The sequence below is a fragment of the Pristiophorus japonicus genome, unplaced genomic scaffold (genome assembly GCF_044704955.1).
Source record: "Pristiophorus japonicus isolate sPriJap1 unplaced genomic scaffold, sPriJap1.hap1 HAP1_SCAFFOLD_710, whole genome shotgun sequence".
Lineage (NCBI taxonomy): Eukaryota > Metazoa > Chordata > Chondrichthyes > Pristiophoridae > Pristiophorus > Pristiophorus japonicus.
The window spans coordinates 137,567-159,438 of NW_027254625.1; the positions used below are offsets into that span (position 1 = coordinate 137,567).

A 21,872-nucleotide genomic window follows, 5' to 3' on the forward strand; every position below is an offset into this window, starting at 1 on the left:
CTGCTTTTTGTCTGTCTCCTTTTTTAAATAGGAGCGTTACATTTGCAGTTTTCCAATCCGCTGGAACCGCCCCAGAATCCAGGGAACTTTGGTAGATTACAACCAATGCATCCACTATCTCTCCAGCCACTTTTAAGACCCTAGGATGTAAGCCATCAAGTCCTGGGGAATTGTCTGCCTTTAGTCCAATTATTTTACTGAGTTCTGCTTCATTAGTGATAGTGATCGTATTAAGTTCTTCCCTCCCTATAGCCCCTTGTTTATATTTAATGTTCCCCTTTCCATCGCTGTGATTTTAGCTGAATAAATGAACGAGCTCTCGGAACTGAAACATTCATTCTGAAATTAAGTTAAATACCCAGTTCGCTCTTGGATTTTAAGTGTTTTTGGAAGCAAAAGAATGGCTTTTCTTGCTTGTGATCCCTAAACCTTGTTTTCAAAATTATTAAATAATTTTTAAAATGTTGGAAAAGCAACATATAAGAAATACACTTGGGAGAAAAAAAAAGATTCAAATTAATTACATTCCAATTTAATTTTAAAAAAAAACAAGCATTCTGGATTATTCTTATGTTTTATGTAATATAGCAAGTTATACACAACCAGGTTTTGTGAGATGAGGTGCACCATTGGAGATGGTCTCCAGAAAGGCGCACCCACCTGATGATCCTGGAACTTAAGGCGCATACCTCTGAAGCCTGAGTCTTGTGAATCTTCAGTCCTTGGCTACTTTCCACTCTGCCTCTGTAGAGCAGTGCTCACATCCTTCTCCCCTTCCGACTCTTCCCGATCCCCCAAGCTATCATACTCAGCCAGCCAGTAGACTAACTGTCTACCCCAGTAATCCTGTCTCTGCACTGGGGTGGCTGGAACAGGTGAGCCGGCTGATACTGAAATGGAGGGGCTTGAGGATGCCGAGGGTGAGGGAAGAATAGGGCTCTGCTCTTCCGTTTCCTCCACATCGACAGGGATGCGGGAGCCCAGACCTGCTTCCCTCTCTATCTCTTGGAGTTGCTCCCACTCCTCCTCCTCAACTGCCTCCTGGTGCTTTCCTGGATATATAGAAAGAAAAGGCAAAAGGTTAGAATGGTTGAGAAAGCAACCCACCCCCTCCCTCCTCATCACTCGGGTAGAGTCTCCATTTAAAGGGGTGGAGGCTGGGTCTGTGGAATTCTACAGAGGACTTCCATGGAGAGGGGCCTGGGTACTCGCTTCACTACAGTATTATACCGCCGACCTCTCAGCTTCCATCACAGCCACTGCGTTACGGCAGCTCAGGAGCTTGACTTCTCTTCATGGGGAGTCAGGGCTTGAAGGGTGGGGCTTCACATCCTGGTGGTTATCCTCTGACCTTGTGCACCAACTTGTTCTGCAAAGAGAATGTAGGTGAGGCTTGCAGTTGATCACTGCGGATTTCTCCCTCAGACTGGAAAGATGGTACTATAGTTCCAATTTTTCAAAAGGGTGATAAGGTAGAACTGGGAACCATAGACCCATTAGCTTGACTTCAGTAATGGGTAAGACGCTTGAAGGCAACATTAGAGATGCCCAATATGATCACTTAGAAAGATGCAGTCTGACACTTGCTTCCAACTTCCTAGCCTCACTTTAAAGAATGGCATATGTTGGGAGTTTTATCGTACTTCGCCACGTGCTTCAACTGCATCTTTCTAAGTGATCATATTAGGCATCTCTAATGTTGCCTTCAAGCGTCTTACTTATTACTGAAGTCAAGCTAATGGGTCTATAGTTCCCAGTTCTACCTTATCACCCTTTTGAAAAATTGGAACTATAGTACCATCTTATTGGTTACTGAATTTGCACTTTTTTAACGTTGGTATTTAGGTTCCAATGTAGGCACATGAACTCTGCAGGAAATTTTTGTGCAAGCTTCAGTTTGGAAGATTGCCGTAGAAAATGGCATAAATAGCAGCATAATTTCTACGTGAATGGGATCGAGAAAATTTGAGGCTCAGGTCTTGGATGAGGCCTGACTTTCTTCAGCTGAACATTATACAGTGTACCGAAGCCTTAAGTTTTAGTGCTCATCATAAACTCCGCGTCCTTTATACCGACTCCATCCCCCTCCCTGTCCATTCCTTCAGGTGCAATGAGACTCTGCCTAACCTCTGCTTGATCTCCACACCCAATATTCTCTCCTTTACCTAGACTGCTTATTTTTACTACTTCCCCTATCTGAGACCTTTGAAACCCTTATCATAGAAACATAGAAACATAGAAAATAGGTGCAGGAGTAGGCCATTCGGCCCTTCGAGCCTGCACCGCCATTCAATGAGTTCATGGCTGAACATGCAACTTCAGTACCCCATTCCTGCTTTCTCGCCATACCCCTTGATCTCCCTAATAGTAAGGACTACATCTAACTCCTTTTTGAATGTATTTAGTGAATTGGCCTCAACAACTTCCTGTGGTAGAGAATTCCACAGGTTAACCACTCTCTGGGTGAAGAAGTTTCTCCTCATCTCTGTCCTAAATGGCTTACCCCTTATCTTTAGACTATGACCCTTGGTTCTGGACTTCCCCAACATTGGGAACATTCTTCCTGCATCTAACCTGTCTAAACCCATCAGAATTTTAAATGTTTCTATGAGATCCCCTCTCATTCTTCTGAACGCCAGTGAATACGAGCCGAGTTGATCCAGTCTTTCTTGATATGTCAGTCCCACCATCCCGGGATCAGTCTGGTGAACGTTCGCTGCACTCCCTCAATAGCAAGAATGTCCTTCCTCAAGTTAGGAGACCAAAACTGTACACAATACTCCAGGTGTGGCCTCACCAAGGCCCTGTACAACTGTAGTAACACCTCCCTGCCCCTGTGCTCAAATCCCCTCGCTATGAAGGCCAACATGCCATTTGCTTTCTTAACCGCCTGCTGTACCTGCATGCCAACCTTCAATGACTGATGTACCATGACACCCAGGTCTCGTTGCACCTCCCCTTTTCCTAATCTGTCACCATTCAGATAATAGTCTGTCTCTCTCTGTTTTTACCACCAAAGTGGATAACCTCACATTTATTCACATTATACTTCATCTGCCATGCATTTGCCCACTCACCTAACCTATCCAAGTCACTCTGCAGCCTCATCGCATCCTCCTCGCAGCTCACACTGCCACCCAACTTAGTGTCATCCGCAAATTTGGAGATACTACATTTAATCCCCTCGTCTAAATCATTAATGTACAATGTAAACAGCTGGGGCCCCAGCACAGAACCTTATTGGTACCCCACTAGTCACTGCCTGCCATTCTGAAAAGTACCCATTTACTCCTACTCTTTGCTTCCTGTCTGACAACCAGTTCTCAATCCATGTCAGCACACTACCCCCAATCCCATGTGCTTTAACTTTGCACATTAATCTCTTGTGTGGGACCTTGTCGAAAGCCTTCTGAAAGTCCAAATACACCACATCAACTGGTCCACTCTACTGGAAACATCCTCAAAAAATTCCAGAAGATTTGTCAAGCATGATTTCCCTTTGACAAATCCATGCTGACTTGGACCTATCATGTCACCTCTTTCCAAATACGCTGCTATGACATCCTTAATAATTGATTCCATCATTTTACCCACTGCCGATGTCAGGCTGACCGGTCTATAATTCCCTGTTTTCTCTCCCTTTTTTAAAAAGTGGAGCTACATTGGCTGTGATCACCCTGACCTCCCACATTGATCAGTAAATAAAAGTGTGGTTAAATGTCTAATTTCTAGTGCTATTGTATGAACTCTGGAGTACCCATTACTTAATGCCATGCGAGGATGTTCAGGATGAGGACGCGTGTGTCTGTTGGAGGCTTTGATTTACGCTCCGGCATCACTGAGCTGCATGTCAATTCTGATGTACTGCAGTTACAGGCTGATAACTGTAGATTGCTGAGAGCAGTGACATAAATTAGACTGCGGTGTCAGGCTATTTACAGCAAATAAAGACAGCGGCTTATTACTGGCAGCACAATTTAGTTATCCAGTACATGACCTCTACTTTCCAAGTCATTCCTATTACTAGACTTCATAGTTCCTCTTCTGCACAGATGCGCAGTTTTTATTATATCACTATTCATTTCTCAAAATTGAAACTGAAACCTTTATTCATACACCATGATAATCTTGTTTTTCTTTTTCTTTGTTTAACATGCTATCCACAGGTAGTGTGTGAGAAGAAGGGGAATGCACCTACCTTGCTCCTTCGGCCTTTGCCTCTTTCCCCCTTTCTAGTCAGTGGTTCGGAAGTGAATACGAGTGTCCCAAGTTCGTGATCCTCTGATAGTAAACCAAGTTGGTACTTTCCCTTCTCATTGAAACAATGTGAATGTTTTAGCAGCTCAACACCATGTTAAAACTCCACAGAGTTCTGGAAACCCGTCCAGAACTCTTCTCCCCTGCTTGGGAACCATCATAGGCGGTCCCTTGAACGAAGATGACTTGCTTCCACGGGAGTTCACAGATGTTGCAATGAAGGCCCCGATGTTCCAGTCCTGAATTCCAGTTGAGGGGGTTGGAAGATGCCTGTGCATGAATTTTTTTAACGTGTGGTGATCGTTGCACATCAGCCACCACACGGGTTTAGACAGAGCTAGGCCTTTATCCAGTGGCAAGGATTAACCAGGACGACTGGAGACCTGCTCTGCTGCACGGACCTAGTGCGCACACAAATCGCAGTGTGGGCAGGCCCGTGCTGCCCCTGGGCCCTTGGCTCTTCTCATTCGCCGCACCTCCACCATGATGTTTCAGGGCCCGGCGCTCCAGCTCTATTTATAGCTCTGACTTGCGATGGTGTTCATACCACCCTAATAAATAACGGGGCCAATATTTCAGGTCGATGTCCTTTCATCAGAATGAAGTCAATGATCAGTTAATTTTTTTTGGCAGTATTGATCGCAGGAGGGATGTTTTCCAGCACATCAAAGGACCAGTTCTTGGAATATGCTATGGAATTTTAATGTCCACTTGAACCATTAGACGGTTTAATGTCCCACCTGACATCTGACACTCTGACAATGCAGCACTTCCTCAATATTGCACTGGTGTCAGCCTATATTAGGGGTTCAAGTGCTGGCTTAAACCCATAACCTTGTGACTGAGGTGAGACTGCTACAAACTGAGCCAAGCTACCTCTAAATGAGTCCGTTAGTTCTTAATTTATGCCTATTTTTTAGTATGGAAGTTCACACTCTGAGCTGGTTTGAGATCATTTCAGCCATACAGCTGATGGAGATTTTCGGCTTTCCTCTCCGGGCTAGATTTAAATCCAGCTCTCGCATGAAAATGGACCCAGGCTGTAACTCACTGTGCGACCTGGTCACTCAATTATATTTCCAATGAAGTCCATAACTTGAGTGAATTGTGATTCGGGGATTTTTATGACGACGTCTTTTGTGCTTCATCTCTACAACATTCGGGGTGATCTCACAGTTTGTGTTGTGTGTTTTTGTTTTCCAGTTTTTGACTATAGCTACAGGGACTACATCCTTTCCTGGTATGTGAAGATCAGCAAAGATGAAGGACATCTGTACCACATGCTTTCAGAAGACTTCTGGGAAATGGCAAAGCAGCTGCGCGTTCGACTGAGTAACATTGACACAGTTAAACTAGTTTGTAATGATGTGGTCCGGACTGTACTCGCTCACTTCTGTGACCTCAAGGCAGCGAACACAAGGTAAAGGATTGGTTCGAGATGCCTACTTCATATTTATTTATATTGCCCATTTTTGCCCCTCCTCGTCTTGCCTGAAGTTACTCACTCTTTACTGGGGTATGGTTCCATGGCACCCTGTTTACTTTCCGGCCCTGAGCCTAACTAGCTCGTGTGAATCATGACGGTGAGTGCTAATAAGCTATTCAACCATGGATGATATCGTAGCCGAATCCCATTGTATCTTGACTCCCCATTCACACTTTCAGTAGGGGTTACCGGATAGCAATCCAAACAGGAATCCTGTTTGATTTGATCTCCTCTCACCTAACTGAGAGTAATTCTACTGGTCCAATCTGCATCCTGGCTGAGGTCAGCTACAGCTACCTGAGTGGACTGGATGTTGAATTGGACGTGTAACATTATTTGTGCATCTGTTCTGTTCACAAAAAGATAATTAACACAAATCCTTTCAGTGACCATCAGCACTTCCCATATTCTGTCTAAGCTAATATGTGATATTCTGATATAAATAATTTTAACAGCACCCTCAAAATAGAGAATTGATACATAGTTCCCTTACATAATGTGATGAGTGCAATGGGCTTATGTTTGTCAGTAGTTATGTATAATTTGTTTTTCTTTTCATTATAATCTTTTTGAAAGTACCCTGTACTATCTTGGTTACAGGTGTGACTAATAGATGTCTCCTAGTGTACCAATGCTTCATATTTACAATTCTCATCCTCTTGTTCAAATCCCTCCATTGTCTCGCCCCTTTCTAGAAACATAGAAAATAGCTGCAGGAGTAGCCCATTCAGCTCTTCGAGCCTCCACCACCATTCAATATGATCATGGCTGATCATTTTTGCAACTTTAGTACCCCATTCCTGCTTTCTCTCCATACCCCTTGATCCCTTTAGCCGTAAGGGCCAAATCTAACTCCCTTTTGAATATATCTAATGAACTGGCCTCAACAACTTTCTGTGGTAGAGAATTCCACAGCTTCACAATTCTCTGAGTGAAGAAGTTTCTCCTCATCTCAGTCCTAAATGGCTTACCCCTTACCTCTATCTCTGTAACCTCCTCCAACTTTCTAATGCTCTGATAATTTTGCTTTTCTCCAATTCTGGCCTCTTGCATCCCCCACTTCCTTCATCCAACATTGGTGGCCATATCTTCAGCTATCTAGGCCATAAGCTCTGGAATTCCCTCCCTGCCTCTCCACCTCGCTCCCTCCATAGAGCCCACTTCTTTGGTGAAGCTTTTAGTCACTCCTCTTCTATCTACTTCTTTGGCACAGTATCAAATTTTGTCTGATTTATGCTTCTATGAAGCGTCTTTGAAGGATCGCCTACGTTAACGGTGCTATAGTAATGCAAGTTGTTGCACCTGAAGCTTACAGCATAGAAGGAGGCCATTCAGACCATTGTGCCTGTGCTAGCCGAAAAAGAGCTATCCAGCCGAATCCCACTTTCCAGCTCTTGGTCTGTAGCCTTGTAGGTTACAGTACTTCCAAGTGCATATCCAAGTACTTTTTAAATGCGATGAGAGTTTCTGCCTCCATCACCCTTTCAGGCAGTGAGTTCTAGATCCTTACCACCCTCTGGGCGAAAAAGTACTCTTCAACTCCCATCTAATTCTTCTACCAATTAATTTAAATCTATGCCCTCTGATTATTGATCTCTCTGCTAAGGGTCCTTCCTATCCACTCTTTCTTGGCCCCTCATAATTTTATGTACCTCAATTAAATCACCCCTCAGGCTCCTCTGTTCCAAAGAAAACAAACCCAGCCTATCCATTCTGTCCTCATAGCTAAAAATCTTCAGTACTGGCAACATCCTCGTAAATCTCCTCTGTAACCTCTGTAGTGCAATCACATCCTTCCAGTAATGTGGTGACCAGAACTATATGCAGTACTCTAGCTGTGTTTTATACAGTTCTAGCATAACCTCCCTGCTCTTATATTTTATGGTTCGGTTAATAAAGGAAAGCATCCCATATGCCTTCTTAACACCTTATCTCCCTGTCTTGCAGCCTTCAAGGATCTGTTGACAAGCACTCCAAGGTCCCTTTGTTCCTCTACACTTCTCAGTATCCTTCCATTTATTGTGCATTTCCTTGCCTTGTTAGCCCTCTCCAAATGCATTACCTCACACTTCTCCAGATTGAATTCCATTTGCAACTTTTCTGCCCACCTGACCAGTCCATCTATATCTTTCTGCCGTCTACAGCTTTCTTCTTCACTATCAATCACACAGACAATTTTTGTATCATCTGCAAACTTTTTAATTATTCCCCCTACATTCAAGTCTAAATCATTGATACATATCACAGAAAGCAAGAGATCTGAGCCCTGTGGAACCCCACTGGAAACAGCTTTCCAGTCATAAAATCACAGGTCAACTGTTATCCTTTGCTTCCTGCCACTGAGCCAATTTTGGATCCAACTTGCCACTTTACCTTGGATTCCATAGGCTTTTACTTTTGTGACCAGTCTGCCATGTGGGACCTCAAAAGAGTTCTTGACAGATCGCAAGTTCTGGGTTTTAGCGCATACGCAGCCGAAATCCAGAACTTGCCCTACAGGCATGTGCGCACGTCATTGTTTTAAGTTGACCTGTTGTTTTTAAGGCACATCTTGTGATCATTAGAGGCTAATTGCTGTTGTTGAGGGAAGTTTGTCTTGAAGCATTTTTAGTTCATTATGCAGGTTTTCCACTTTGGTTCTGATAGGATGCTGTTTTATGAATGGAATATTTCATGTTTTACCTCCTGAGCGTTTCCTAGTAGCGATTTAAAGAAGTTGTCTTATAAAGTTGTGCAGCTGAGTAAGATGGCAAGGATCCTGAGAAAGATGTGCTGGATAGAGTGCAGCAGAAGGCTGCTTTTTCAATTGGGTAATGGCCAGGGCTTGGCATAATAGTTAATAGTTAATTTAAGCAATTCCCAGGGCAAGCACTTTCCCTTGCTATTACAAAGTACTGCTCTTTGGAATATTTCAATCTCATGCTGGTAATCTCCTGTGGTTTTTATAATAATTGCTAATGAAAAAAGATTATGGCTCATCTAGTTCGCCTTCGACCATTCTGGTATGACACAACAATAATGGAGTTTTTGACAAACTTGGCAATCAATCTCTATCACTTAGTCTTGTATCACGAAGTGAGGTAAACCCTCAGTGATGGAAATCTTTGGAAACTTTGGGACCGAAATTGATCAAAGGCAAGTTCTGCTCATTTACCGTCGAAAAGACCGCTAAGATCCTGACTGTACTTTGGGCGGAAGGTTGGTCAAAAAAAGAAGGAAAAAAGCGTCCGGCAGCAAAAACAGCCGTAACCCGCCGATTCTGGGTGGTAGAGGGCGGCAGGTGGGCGGAAAATGCAATCCTGGAGAAAGTTTCGCTGAGGCTGGAGTCGGGCCCAGGGAGGGGAGGGGAAAGGCTGAAAAAATAAAAAACAAAACATCACAAAACAGTCAGAGGTCCCTTTCATACAAAATCGCTGCAAAATAAATAAAGAAAAAAAACCTCACTTAGCTTTTTTTGCAGGTCCTCATACTTACTGTCCGGGTAAGACCTGCTTCCCTGCGGCGGTCTTTTCTCCTGCAGGAGCGGAGGATCGCTCGGATGAATCTCGGGCGGGAGGACTTTTTCCGGCATTGCACGCCAGCGGACACTCCTCAGCGGTCCTTCCAAACTGTCGGCGTGAGGGCCTCACCAATTTCCCACGGAGGGGAGAGCGGCGAAAAAACAGGAAAACCGCCGAGTTTGGCAGCCGGCAGTCGGACCATTAATTTCGGGCCCTATAAGTTTTAAAAAAAATTAAAAATGGGAGATTGTTGGAGGAAAAGCAGTGGCAGGAAATTTAATTCAGTGGCTAAGCATGTGTGATGTTTGTGCAATCTAACTTTTTCTGCAGACATAGGATCTGCTACACAAAAAAGGACTAAGGTCTATCTGGTTCACCTTTTACCATCCTGGTAGTTACATGATGGAATGATGAGTTGTTGACTCATTATAGCATCAATCTCCATTGAGGGCGCCTATTATCAGCAAGGGCAGACATCGATGACTGGGTCCAACATCGCCTCCAGTGCGTCAGTGCAGCCTTCGGTCGCCTGAGGAAGTGAGTGTTTGAAGACCAGGACCTCAAATCTGGCACCAAGCTTATGGTCTACAGGGCAGTAGTGATACCCGCCCTTCTATATGGCTCAGAGACATGGACCATATACAGCAAACATCTCAAAGCGCTGGAGAAGTACTACCAAAGGGCTTGCAGAGTGCGCTGTGGCTCTCCCCTTTAAATGGAGGAGAGTTGTAGCGCGTCAGCACTACGCCGCGCTGATGACCCGGGAGCACCCCTCTAACAAGGCGGAGCACCTGAGATGCCCAATTGCACGCCGTTGGCGGGATTTCCGGCCCGAGTGGTAAAAGTCCCGTCCCCAGAAGGTTACCGCCCCCAAACAGAGCGTGGAGCTCTTTTCGCCCCATAGAATTTTAAATTACAGAAGCAGGCCATTGTGCCTATTCTGGCTCTTTGAAGGAACTATTCAAACATTCCCTTGGCCTTACGTTTTATTCTTTCAAATTTTTCCATTTCAAATATTTATCCACTTCCCTTTTAAAAGCTCATGTGGATTGCTGCCAGTGAAACACTAAGAGGTTTCAATGTGAGGGACAGTATAAACATTCAAGTATTATTGTACGTATTGCTATTCTCGCTGGGTAGAACATTACTAAAGAAATAGTCATCCGGGATTTTTGTTAAATTGTGTACAGAATTGGGTGGTTGTGGGTAAAAAAAAAAAAATCTGTATTGAACCAGAAAAACAAAATTAGAGGGGAGAGGAAGAGAATTCTTTTTCATTCAGAGAGCTGTCGGGATCTGGAACGCTCTACCTGAAAAGCTGGTGGCAGCTGATTCCATAAATCATTTTAAAAGGGATTTAGAGAGGTACTTGAAGATTGAGGAACTTACAGGGTTATGGACAAAGAGTGGGGCTATGGGACTAAGCACAACTGCTCTTTCAAAGAACCAGTATGGGCACAATGTGCCGAAAGGCCTCCTTCTGTGCTGTAAGCTTCTATGATTATAAGTAAAGGAAAGCTTGAGGGAAAAGTCAGGTGTAGAATAACTCATTCAAGACCATTGTGCTTGACTGCCATTAATACAGACTAATTTCATACCAGGATGAATCCATTAGATAAACACTGGAATTTCCAGCTTTATAAGATGACATATCTTGAGGATGCAGGAGTTGACCTACTTCCAGTCTGTTTGTCTCTTAATTTCCTATTCCTATATATTTGATTTCCTTTCTTAGTTTTAATATGGTGGTGGAGTGAGTGAATGTTTAAGGTGATGGACAGGGTGCCAATCAAGTGGGCTGCTTTGTCCCGGATGGTGTTGAGCTCCTTGAGTGTTGTTGGAGCTGCACTCATCCAGGCTAGTGGAGAGTATTCCATCACACTCCTAACTTGTGCCTTGGAGATGGTGGAAAGGCTTTAGGGAGTCCGGAGGTGAGACACTTGCTGCAGAATACCCAGTCTCTGACCTGCTCTTGTATCCGTGGTATTTATGTGGCTGGTCCACTTAAGTTTCTGGTCGATGGTAACCCCCAGGATGTTGATGGTGGCGGATTCGGTGATGATGCCGTTGAATGTCAAGGGGTGGTGGTTAGACTCACTCTCGTTAGAGAATGGTATTAGGAGCCAAGAATATATTGGTCTCTATAAGCCCAAATGAAAGGGCTCTGTTTTAATAATAACTGTGTTAATAGAACCTCTGTTGTATAATGGACTTACCCCGCCTACCAAGTAGTGTTCCCTTCCTTTATGTTCCACAGACAGAGCTGTGATGAATCCCGCCATCAGCAACTGATACTAGTTTTGAGCTGGCCTGGGTATGGACTGGATAGTAGAACGGGTGCGATAGGACACTGGGAGAATTCCAGGAGTGCGCAGAGTGCTGGAACTGAAGCAGCAAAAGGCAGACTCCTGCGATTGTAGGTCCACATTTGTAATTTCACAGAGTAGTGTTTGGTGCCAAACACAGAGCAAAATGATACAAGAGCCTTTCTTATTCCAGCTTTGTTTAGACGGAATTCTAGAAATTGACATTTGCTGGAATTGTACCATTGATTGTCATCTGAGTGAGATCGATCCCACAACTCATGAGCTAAAAGGATGAGTGAATGCCGTTCCGATTAATTTGGTGCTTTATTTTTTGATTAATTTCTATTCAGGAAATTGTAACTATTGAAAATGGTAAGAGCATCATTTGAGTGAGCTAGCAATTGCATTGATTCCCTGTTGTGCTGTAGTTAAGTGTCTGGCCTCTGCACAACATATTTTCGTGGACTGGCACCTTTCCACAATATGACTGAGAAACTTACTGGGTGTAGGGTGAGTCATTGCCATGCACTCAGTTGTTTTCTTAAGTGAAAAAGGAAGGCATCTTGTTCAAATGATGCAAAGTAAGGCTTAAATAATGCAATTTTTTTTACAAAATTGGCAGGGTACCGACTATTTAAATTATAATACATGAATGTCAGATAGTACAAGATGGAGGAAGCACAGGGCTGGCGTGAGGCTACACTCCCTCGTAGTGACTGACCTTTGTCTACGGTACATGCCCTGCCTTAACCACTGCAACAGCCAGCCAATTTCCCTGGAGAGACTGAGCCTTATAATTCTTCAACCAACGGTCAACTTTTCTCAGTTCTGACCAAAGGTCATCGCCCTGAAACGTTAACTCTGTTTCTCTCTCCAAACTTGCTGCCTGACTTGAGAGTATTTCCAGCATTTTCTGTTTTTATTTCAGATTTCTAGAATCTGCAGTATTTTGCTTTTGTATTTGTGAATTTTTAGTTGGTCAGTTGCCAGAATCTGGTGTAACTGATGGATGCACACAACTTGTTTTTTTAATTATAATTGAAGGGGTTTGCCACTTTTTTGGGAGGGTTAAATTTTTTATTGACTATCTTCATGATGTCTGTTACTCTGCTTCTGAATGCAAACTGTGTGTCTATTATGATGGCTTGTCCTGAGCTGGGCTTCAAACGCCACACCCAGTTCATCATCACAATTATCTACTTCCACCTCTGAAACAGCATCAGTCTCCCTCTATCTCACCCCAGTGCTGCCAAAACTCTCATGCCTGCCTTGGTCAACTGCAGACTGACATTTTCATTGCTGTCATTGCTGACCTCCTTAGCTCCGGTCGTGCCAGCTCATTTTATACTACTACTACAACAACAACTTGTTTTTATATCTTGCAATTAACAGTCCCAAGTTACTTCACAAATAAGAGTAGACAGGGAAACTGATGCCAAGCCATGAACGGAAAGATTGGGGAGCCCTGGCCGAAAACCTAATCAAAAAGCTGGGTTCTGTGACTGCTTCTAAAATAGGAGAGAGAAGTGTAGAGCTGGAGAGCGTTAGCTATAGGTTTCAGAAGGTAGCAACCTCCCATATTCCCCCTCCTTTGCCTGTGCAGTGCCTAGGGATGGTCGGTACCTTTAGAGTCAGCCTTGTCTCACTTTGGTGTCAGCCTTAGGTCGGTTGGTAGCACTCTCACTTCTGAGTCAGTAGGTTGTAGGTTCAGGCCCCACTCTAGAGACTTGAACATACAATCTAGGCTGGTATTTCTGTGCAGAAGGAGTGCTGCACAGTTGAAGGTGCCGCCTTTTGGATGAGACGTTAAACCGAGGCCTGGTCTGCCCTCTCGGGTGGACATAAAAGATCCCATGGCACTATTTGAAGAGCATGGGAATTCACTCCGGTGTCCTGGTCAATAATTTATCCCTCAACTACCAGCACCCCAAAACAGATTATCTGGTCATTATTTCATTGCTGTTCGTGGGACCTTGAATGTCACAAATTAGCTGCCACGTTTCCTACATTACAAAAGTGACTATACTTTTTTTTTAAGTACTTAATTGATTGTAAAGCACTTTGGGGCATCCTGAGGTTATGAAAGGTGCTATATAAATGCAAGTTCTTTCTTTCTTAGAGGTGCTATATAAATACAGGTTGTTACTGAAGGTACACTAATCCAAAGGAGCTATATTCGACACTACATTATATCAGTCTTTCTTCCTCCTAGAATATATTTTGTACACTCCTCGCATGTTGTGTTTTCGTTATTACATTTAACGTTCATGTGGTTTGTTATAGCTGTACATGGACTCAAGTAACATTTTGTGAAGGTGATGTAAAACAGGCTTGAAATAAGTATTTACAGAAGCCTTTTCAAAAAAAGATCTCAAAAGTGTATGGTGATGCTCAAAGGGCTTTGAACTTGTACATAGTGTGTGTAAAAGGTAGATATTCTACAATGTTGTATTGCTTCTCATAGAATCATAGAAATTTACAGCACGGAAGGAGGCCATTTTGGCTCATTGTGTCGCGCCAGCCGACCAAGAGCTATCCAGCCTAATCCCACTTTCCAGCTCTTGGTCTGTAGCCCTGTAGGTTAAGTGCACATGCAAGTATTTTTAAAATGTGGTGAGGGTTTCTGCGCCTCTCACCCTTTCGGGCAGTAAGTTCCAAACCCGCAACACCCTCTGGGTGAAGAAATTTCCCCTCGTATCTCCTTGAAACCCCCCCCCCCCCCCAATCTATGCCCCGTAGTTGTTGGCCCCGCTGCCAAGGGAAACAGGTCCTTCCTATCCACTCTATCCAGGCCCCTCATAATTTTGTGCACCTCAATCAGATCTCCCGTTAGCCTCCTCTGTTCCAAAGAAAACAGACCCAGCATCTCCACATGTTTGGTTTCTAGTCCCTTACCCACTCACAGTTTGTTTTGAAATTTTTACATAAACTCTCTGTCTGATCGCACACTTTTTTTCCACATAAAATTGGTGTTCTTCAGCAGCGCTTTGCTTGAAGTGATAATGAGGACTAGCTCTGAGTGCGTGGGATGGCTGATAACTCTGATATATCTTTTATATATTACACTCTCTTATTCCCAGATTCAGAAAGTGAAAAGGCAGAGGCGAGACATTCAGTGAAAATGAGTGAAGGAATGTTTCCAAACCTAGGTCTGCAAATGCTCCACACTGCTTTGTATTCATTCTATAGCAGAAGAAATAGTCTAATGTGTAGCACTTACATTAAAAGAGCAATGAAATAATAAATGCAAAAGTACTATTTCTTGAAACCTAAAATTATATTCAAGGTGGTCTGTTGTATTGAGACGCCTCTCCAGGACTTTGATTTGACCCAGCCCAGATTAATAAGTGTGAATCTATTGTCCAAACCTATCTAACATTTGGCACAGAATTGAAAGGTTCATGCAGAAAGCCCACAAGGAATGCTCTGTGTTGGAAATGGAAAGATCCATATTGGTGGAGTAACAGGTGTTTGTCTTGTGTTGGAGCTGGGTTGAGCGATATTACTGGAACAATGTAGATACAGTGTTGCATCTTGAGAAAATGGAGTTGAGGTGCAGATCAGCCATAATTTAATTGAATGATGGAGCAGGCCCAAGGAGCTGAATTGTCTATTCCTGTTCCTATGCTTGTTACATATTTTAATGATCTGGGAATGCTTGATGGGGGACACTGGGCAAATAAAACGAAAAAATTGCTTCATTTCCCAGTACTTACCTCCTTTACCTGATGAGCCCATCCGATGAGCGTACATCCAACTTTCTTTCTTTATTGACCCCTAAAAAAACACAAGCCATAACATGCACCTTATTGGTTGACACCCTGCCAATAATAAAAAAAACTCTGTGCCTGTAGATTTCTTTGGTACAATGAGCCAATTGTCTTAAGTACAAGGATTTTACTGAGGAGAAAATCGAAGGTTGTACGACACTGAAAAGTGTAGATGAACAAAGGGACCTTGGAGTGCAGGTCCACAGATCCCTAAAGGTGGCAGACTGGGTAGATAAGGTAGTTAAGAAGGGTGCCGGATAAAGGAGGTTCAACCTATATGGAATACAGGTTGAACCTTCCTTATCCGGCACCCTCAGGACCTGGCCTGTCCTGACCGAGGGATTTTGCCGGATGAGGGGAGGTCACGTGTTTGGGTGGAATGTGCCTTTAAGTGCTGTTGCTGGGGAAAGTGTGTGCCGATTAGCTGGACCGACAGTCAGCCAGTCAGTTTGCAGGGGACCCCGGGAGAGTAAGCCCGACCCCCCGGAGGGAGAGCTGTGGTGAGGAGCGGCTGGCCCGAGATCTGTTGGTTGCAGGAGCTTCAGCAGGGCGACGAGGGGGCAGCCGATTGAGGAGAAAGATTATATTGGTAAGTAGGATTTTGATGGTCGTATTCTGCGCATGCGCTACCCGGCGGCCAGGAATGGTACCGGACAAGGAGTGGTACCAGATAAGAGAGGTTCAACCTGTACTTGCCTTTATTAGTCGAGGCATGGAATACAAGAACAAGGAGGTTGTGCTTGAACTGTATAAAACACTGGTTAGGCCACAGCTGGAGTACTGTGTGCAGTTCTGGTCACCACATTACAGGAAAAATGTGATTTCACTGTAAAAGGTGCAGAGGAGATTTACAAGAATGGTGCTTGGACTGAAGAATTTTGGCTATGAGGAAAGATTGGAAATGCTGGGTCTGTTTTCTTTGGAACAGAGGAGGCTAAGGGGAGATCTGGTTGAGGTGTATAAAATTATGAGTGGCTAGAAAGGACCTGTTTCCCTTGGCAGAGGGATCAGCAACCAGAGGGCATAGGGGGATGTTTAGAGCAGATATGAAACGTACATAGAAAATAGGTGCAGGAGTAGGCCATTCAGCCCTTCGAGCCTGCACCACCATTCAATAAGATCATGGCTGATCATTCACCTCAGTACCCCTTTCCTGCTTTCTCTCCATACCCCTTGATCTCTTTAGCCGTAAGGGCCATATCTAACTCCCTCTTGAATATATCTAATGAACTGGTCTCAACAACTCTCTGCGGTAGAGAATTCCACAGGTTAACAATTCTCTGAGTGAAGAAGTTTCTCCTCATCTTGGTCCTAAACGGATTACCCCTTATCCTTAGACTGTGACCCCTGATTCTGGACTTCCCCAACATCAGGAACATTCTTCCTGCATCTAACTGTCCAGTCCCGTCAGAATTTTATATGTTTCCATGAGATCCCCTCTCATTCTTCTAAACTCCAGTGAATAGAGGCCCAGTCGATCCAGTGTCTCCTCATGTGTCAGTCCTGCCATCCCGGGAATCAGTCTGGTGAACCTTCGCTGCACTCCCTCAATAGCAAGAACGTCCTTCCTCAGATTAGGAGACCAAAACTGAACACAATATTCCAGGTGAGACCTCACCAAGGCGCCCTGTACAACTGCAGTAACACCTCCCTGCTCCTATACTCAAATCCCCTAGCTATGAAGGCCAACATGCCATTTGTCGCCTTCACCGCCTGCTGCACCTGCATGCCAACCTTCAATGACTGATATGCCATGACACCCAGGTCTCGTTGCACCTCCCCTTTTCCTAATCTGCCACCATTCAGATAATCTGCCTTCATGTTTTTGCCACCAAAGTAGATAACCTCACATTTATCCACATTATACTGCATCTGCCATGCATTTGCCCACTCACCTAACCTGTCCAACTCACCCTGCAGCCTCTTAGCATCCTCCTCACAGCTCACACCGCCACCCAGCCGAGTGTCATCTGCAAACTTGGAGATATTGCACTCAATTCCAATGAGAGAAAGTATCTTCACCCAGAGGGTGTTTGGGGTCTGGAACTCGCTGCCTGAAAGGGTGATAGAGGCAGAAACCTTCACCACATTTAAAAGATACTTGACTGTTCACCTAAAGTGCCCTAACCTACAGGGCTATGGACCAAGAGCTGGAAAGTGGGATGAGGCTTGGTCGGCTGGCACTGACACGATGGGCCGAAATGGCCTCCTTCCATCCTATAAATTTCTATGATTCCCATAACGTTTAAGATGTTATATGTTGGTTTAATGATGCATGGTTATTATTTCTTTTAGGCAAGAGGAGCAGCAGCCGAAGCCCTTTCCTCTACATCCGTGCTTAAAGAGCTTTGAGGATGAGGACCAATTCCTGCGCACGTGCTCACGGGTGCTGGTGCTTTGCCTCTTAACCACAAAAGATGTCACCTCTCGCAGCCTGCAGATTGTTCTTGCAGAAATATTAGCCATGAAAGGTACGTGTGGGTCCTTGGGAACTTTGGGTTGTTTACGCAGTCAGGCTGTGACTGAGTTGTGCCTCAATCGCTCACAATGTTACCCATTTTACTATCCTTACTGGTAACTTAAAGCTTGAAATTTGAAAGCTTGAAAATCCACCAATCACTGCAATAAATTTGCCCAGATTAAAGGAGTGTCTTTCATTTGTAATAAGTGGGAAAAACTGGAAAAAAAATCCTTGGGGCATGAAATTCGCCACCATAAGGATCGATATTAGCTCCATTTTTTTTGGAGCTAAAAGTTTTTTTTTGGAGTTAAATAAATTTAGGGCCATTTTGCTAGTTTCGCCAGTGGTGTAATGTTGTCCATAAAAAAAAAAATAAGGGCCGATTTTTTTTTTTGATTACCGTTTCTGTGACGTCACTCGGAGTCAAACCCAACGAGAACGCCATTTTTTGCGTGTTTCCCCAATAAGGATATTTTTAAGGACAGTGTTAAATACCACTTTTAAAAAGCTTGCCTTACCTGGTGGAGTCGGATGGAAATCGACGATAACGGGGCCATCTTGCGAAACGGAGCTAAAAGTTAAAGCTTTGGGAGGGAACAAAACCATATTCTGTATTTTCAGTTGGTTGATTTGCCATGCCAACAGAGGCAGCGTTATGATATAAACCCCAGGTAACCTATAGTGATGATTTCATCCGTTGTTGAACAAGAATGGGAACAAATGATTCTCCATTACAAAATCATAGCTAAGGTTGAAGTAAAACCTCCGATTTCTCTGTCCTATGCCCGTATTTGGACGGGATCCTATTTCTCGCCCAAGGAACCAGTGCACCGTCCCGACCCGACCTGGGAGGCAACACCACCACCAGCAGCAGGGAGATAAAGTGCAGCAGCCCGAGGACATGAAACTACATGGACATTTTGGTCTAATTTCCAACCGAGGCAGACTTGTTAAAGGGGTTTAGCGGCCATGGTTACGAGGGAGAGAGAGAATTGAAAGAGACCGAGCGAGAATGAAACGAGACAGAGATTGAACACAAAACTCTGTGGTCAGGCCATGTTTGTTTTACAGAACAAGTTTCACTAAAAGATGTCTAAATATCCGGCATCAAAGCAGAGAATAAGGAATTTTTTGGTTAGAGTAATCTCCCCGCCTCCAATTTAACTGTAGAACCTCAAGTATATGCTGCGCAAAACGGGCGTTATTTTTAAGGCAAAAAATTTTTAGCCCTGTGTTTAAAAACGGAGGTATTTTAATACTACGCCAAAATTTTAAAAACTTGGTGAAACTTGGGCCTTTTTTTTAAAACGCTATTTCGACATTAAAAAATCGTACGTTAATCGGAAATAGCGCCAAAAAATTGAGCTATTTTTCAATGTGGAATTTCTAGCCCTTATAGGGCTGGATTTTTGTTGGACTTGCATGTCTGTTGACACCACAGAAGGGCGGGAATGGGTATGCAAATGATTTCCGGCCAGGTGGCCAGCTTCCAGCGCACTGCCGGGAAATTTGGTGCCAGTTTTGTGGGGGCGCTGAGCAGTACCGCCCCCGCAGGAGCAGGAGCGTTGAATCGGTGTGCAACGTCCCCATATTGCGACAGCGTGCCGAAATTTGTTGAGTGGGACCCGTAGCACGCTGTACTAGAACCGCCTGGGAAAGCGGGTGATCCAAGCTGTTCCGGCGGCGGTGAGGGAAGGAATGACTACATGAGGTAAATATGATTTTTTTCTGTTTCATTTTTGTGATTTATCTTTGTGAGGCAAGTAAGGTATTGGGAATGTTTTTTGTGTTTTTTGGCGATTTTTTTTTTTTTTCTTTTCCCCCCCCCCCCCCAGGAAAGCCTCTCTTAGGGTGCTCCGAGGCCAGCTCTTTAGGAACAGATTTTCAGTTGCTCAGCTGGCCTAGCTCCCGAAGAGAGGTCTGGAGCGCCTCCCTTCGCGCTCTGCTCTACACTCGGGAGCCCAGTTGCTGAATTTTGTGACTGCAGACGCAAACCATTTCCCAGCACCATTATCGCCCGAAAAAACCTCCAACTGAAAATCCAGCCCTAATTAGTATGTTCGGGCCAGTGGTATTTAATCTGCAATAAAATCTTACTGAGATTTTAAAGGAGTTCTTGCCTTTGGCGGTTCATTCCTGTGGCGGTTGGCCGATCATTTTGGCCTCGTCTGGGTCCCGGGGGGGGGGCGGGGGAAGGGTGTTGGTAATTATTTTGAGGAACAGATTCACAATCAATGGATGGTGCTTGTATCATTAGCTTGGTTAGCTTCATAATATACCCAGTTGCATTCTGTCATGGAAAGCAAGGGGACAGAACCGGGGAAGCCTATAATCGTTTTACTTTGGTTGAAGGCATGCTGCTTCTCCCATGATGTACAGGTGAAGAGAGCAGCGTCTCCTGTCCTCACTCCGCAGCTATTTCGAATGACTGACAACAACAGTCCCGGCTACGTTTTTCTTTTATTCTTGGGTATTTTGTTAAAAGTGCACTGTACCGCATGTTGCTGTGGCCTCGTGTTTCTTTGGTCCGACTCTGTCGGGTTTCCGTTAAATTTTATTCAAGCGCGGGCATTCGCTTCTCGACCTTAATTTAGCTCCTTGCTTCATCGCTGTGCCGGTTGGCCGATAATCTTGGCCTCGTCTGGGTCCCGACACCTGCGCTGCCAGACTTCATTCTAAATGTTATTTTCATTTTATTCACTGCTCGCTTGCAAGGGGATATTTGCAACTGGAAGTGAACTAAAAATAGTAGCAGCTGCGTCTGCCTCGAGTGCAGCTGCACAAACCCACTAGACATTGAGGAAACATCTCCAATTGTTCAAACTGAGAGTGTAGGTTTATAATTTGTTTCCTCTGGTGTTTTATTTGAGAGATTCCAAAGGAATCTGCTGATTAGGCTTGTAGCAGACCGAATTGCGGACAGGCATGTAACTAGTGCACATTACTTAGTTTGACTGTGTGCCAACTTTCAGAAGCGGTGCTCTCGGCCCCAGACTGCCTCATGAGCGACAGGACAAGAGATTTGAAACTTAGTAGAATAAATCAACTTTCTATCATCCAAGTAACCTTGCTCTTCTGACTCCGATCCAGATACTCTGATGTGCTAGCCTGCTAATGAGTGTCACCGGTGTCTACTCTGCTCCTTCCTATATATTACGGAGCTGTGAGCTAGTCTGGCAGAACTTGAGTCAATGTCACACGTAAACTTTACAGTGTTCAAATGAGGTTCATGGTCTTTGCAACAAAGGGTAATTCTGAACTTGCTTTCAAGCAAAATGAGTGAAGCTGCCTGTTCAATCGAACAGAGTGTTGTATGGCATTTTTTTTTTCTCAGTCGTGATTCGAGTACATAAGGGTCTCACTTTCCACATTATCACACGTTGACATCTGAGGCCTTGGGCTGTGGGTGTAATGTAAGCCTGTTGAAAATGCTCTCTACCTTAATGGACTTGCACCTTTTATGGATTTGCACCTGACTAGCTTGGAGCATGAGAACGCTGGTTAATATAGTATGTTAGAGGAGTCGGAATCACACACCTTTTAGCTCTGGTAACATTTGAACAAATAGGCAGAAATGTGATTAATGTAGCAGGCATGTTAGATAATTATCAGCACTGGACCGGCATCACAATCTGTTTCAGATGCTACAAACACTGATGCCCTGTGCAAGCAAGAACCAATCATCATCATAGGCAGTCGCTCGGAATCGAGGAAGACTTGCTTATGTAATTTAATAACTCGATAGCCTGAATGCTGTAAACTAACACATGTACAAACCTGGCTCTGCTTTATTCGGGCCCAAAGTGATTACATTATATGATGGCTTGCCTTTTATACCTGGGCTGCGCACACGTGCATACAGCCCAATGACCTCCGACAGTCGTGCTACCTGGTGGCTAGTAACCCCAAGCATACATAAATGACAATATCCCCCTTTAAGATATTAGTAACAGTCTTTTTACAAATTGAGACGGTCCGGGGCTTTCCGCTCCCGAGTTGATCGTCTCAGTTCAACTCCAGCCTTGGGCGAGCGTTGAGAGTCTGTTATGACTGGGGGCTGGATAGCTGATCTGATGGGAGTGGCAATGGTCA

At 44.2% G+C, this 21,872-nt stretch overlaps 1 protein-coding gene across 1 annotated transcript in view; it reads left to right on the forward strand.

The window, feature by feature from the left end:
* Positions 1–21,872, forward strand: part of LOC139256360 (sorting nexin-25-like) — a gene marked incomplete at its 3' end in the record, with an annotated part of 215,905 nt that overhangs the window by 112,864 nt on the left and 81,169 nt on the right. The window contains exons 4-5 of the mRNA XM_070874206.1: positions 5,461–5,677; positions 17,615–17,790. Coding sequence (XP_070730307.1) covers positions 5,461–5,677; positions 17,615–17,790 — 393 coding nt within the window. The remainder of the gene's footprint in view (positions 1–5,460; positions 5,678–17,614; positions 17,791–21,872) is intronic.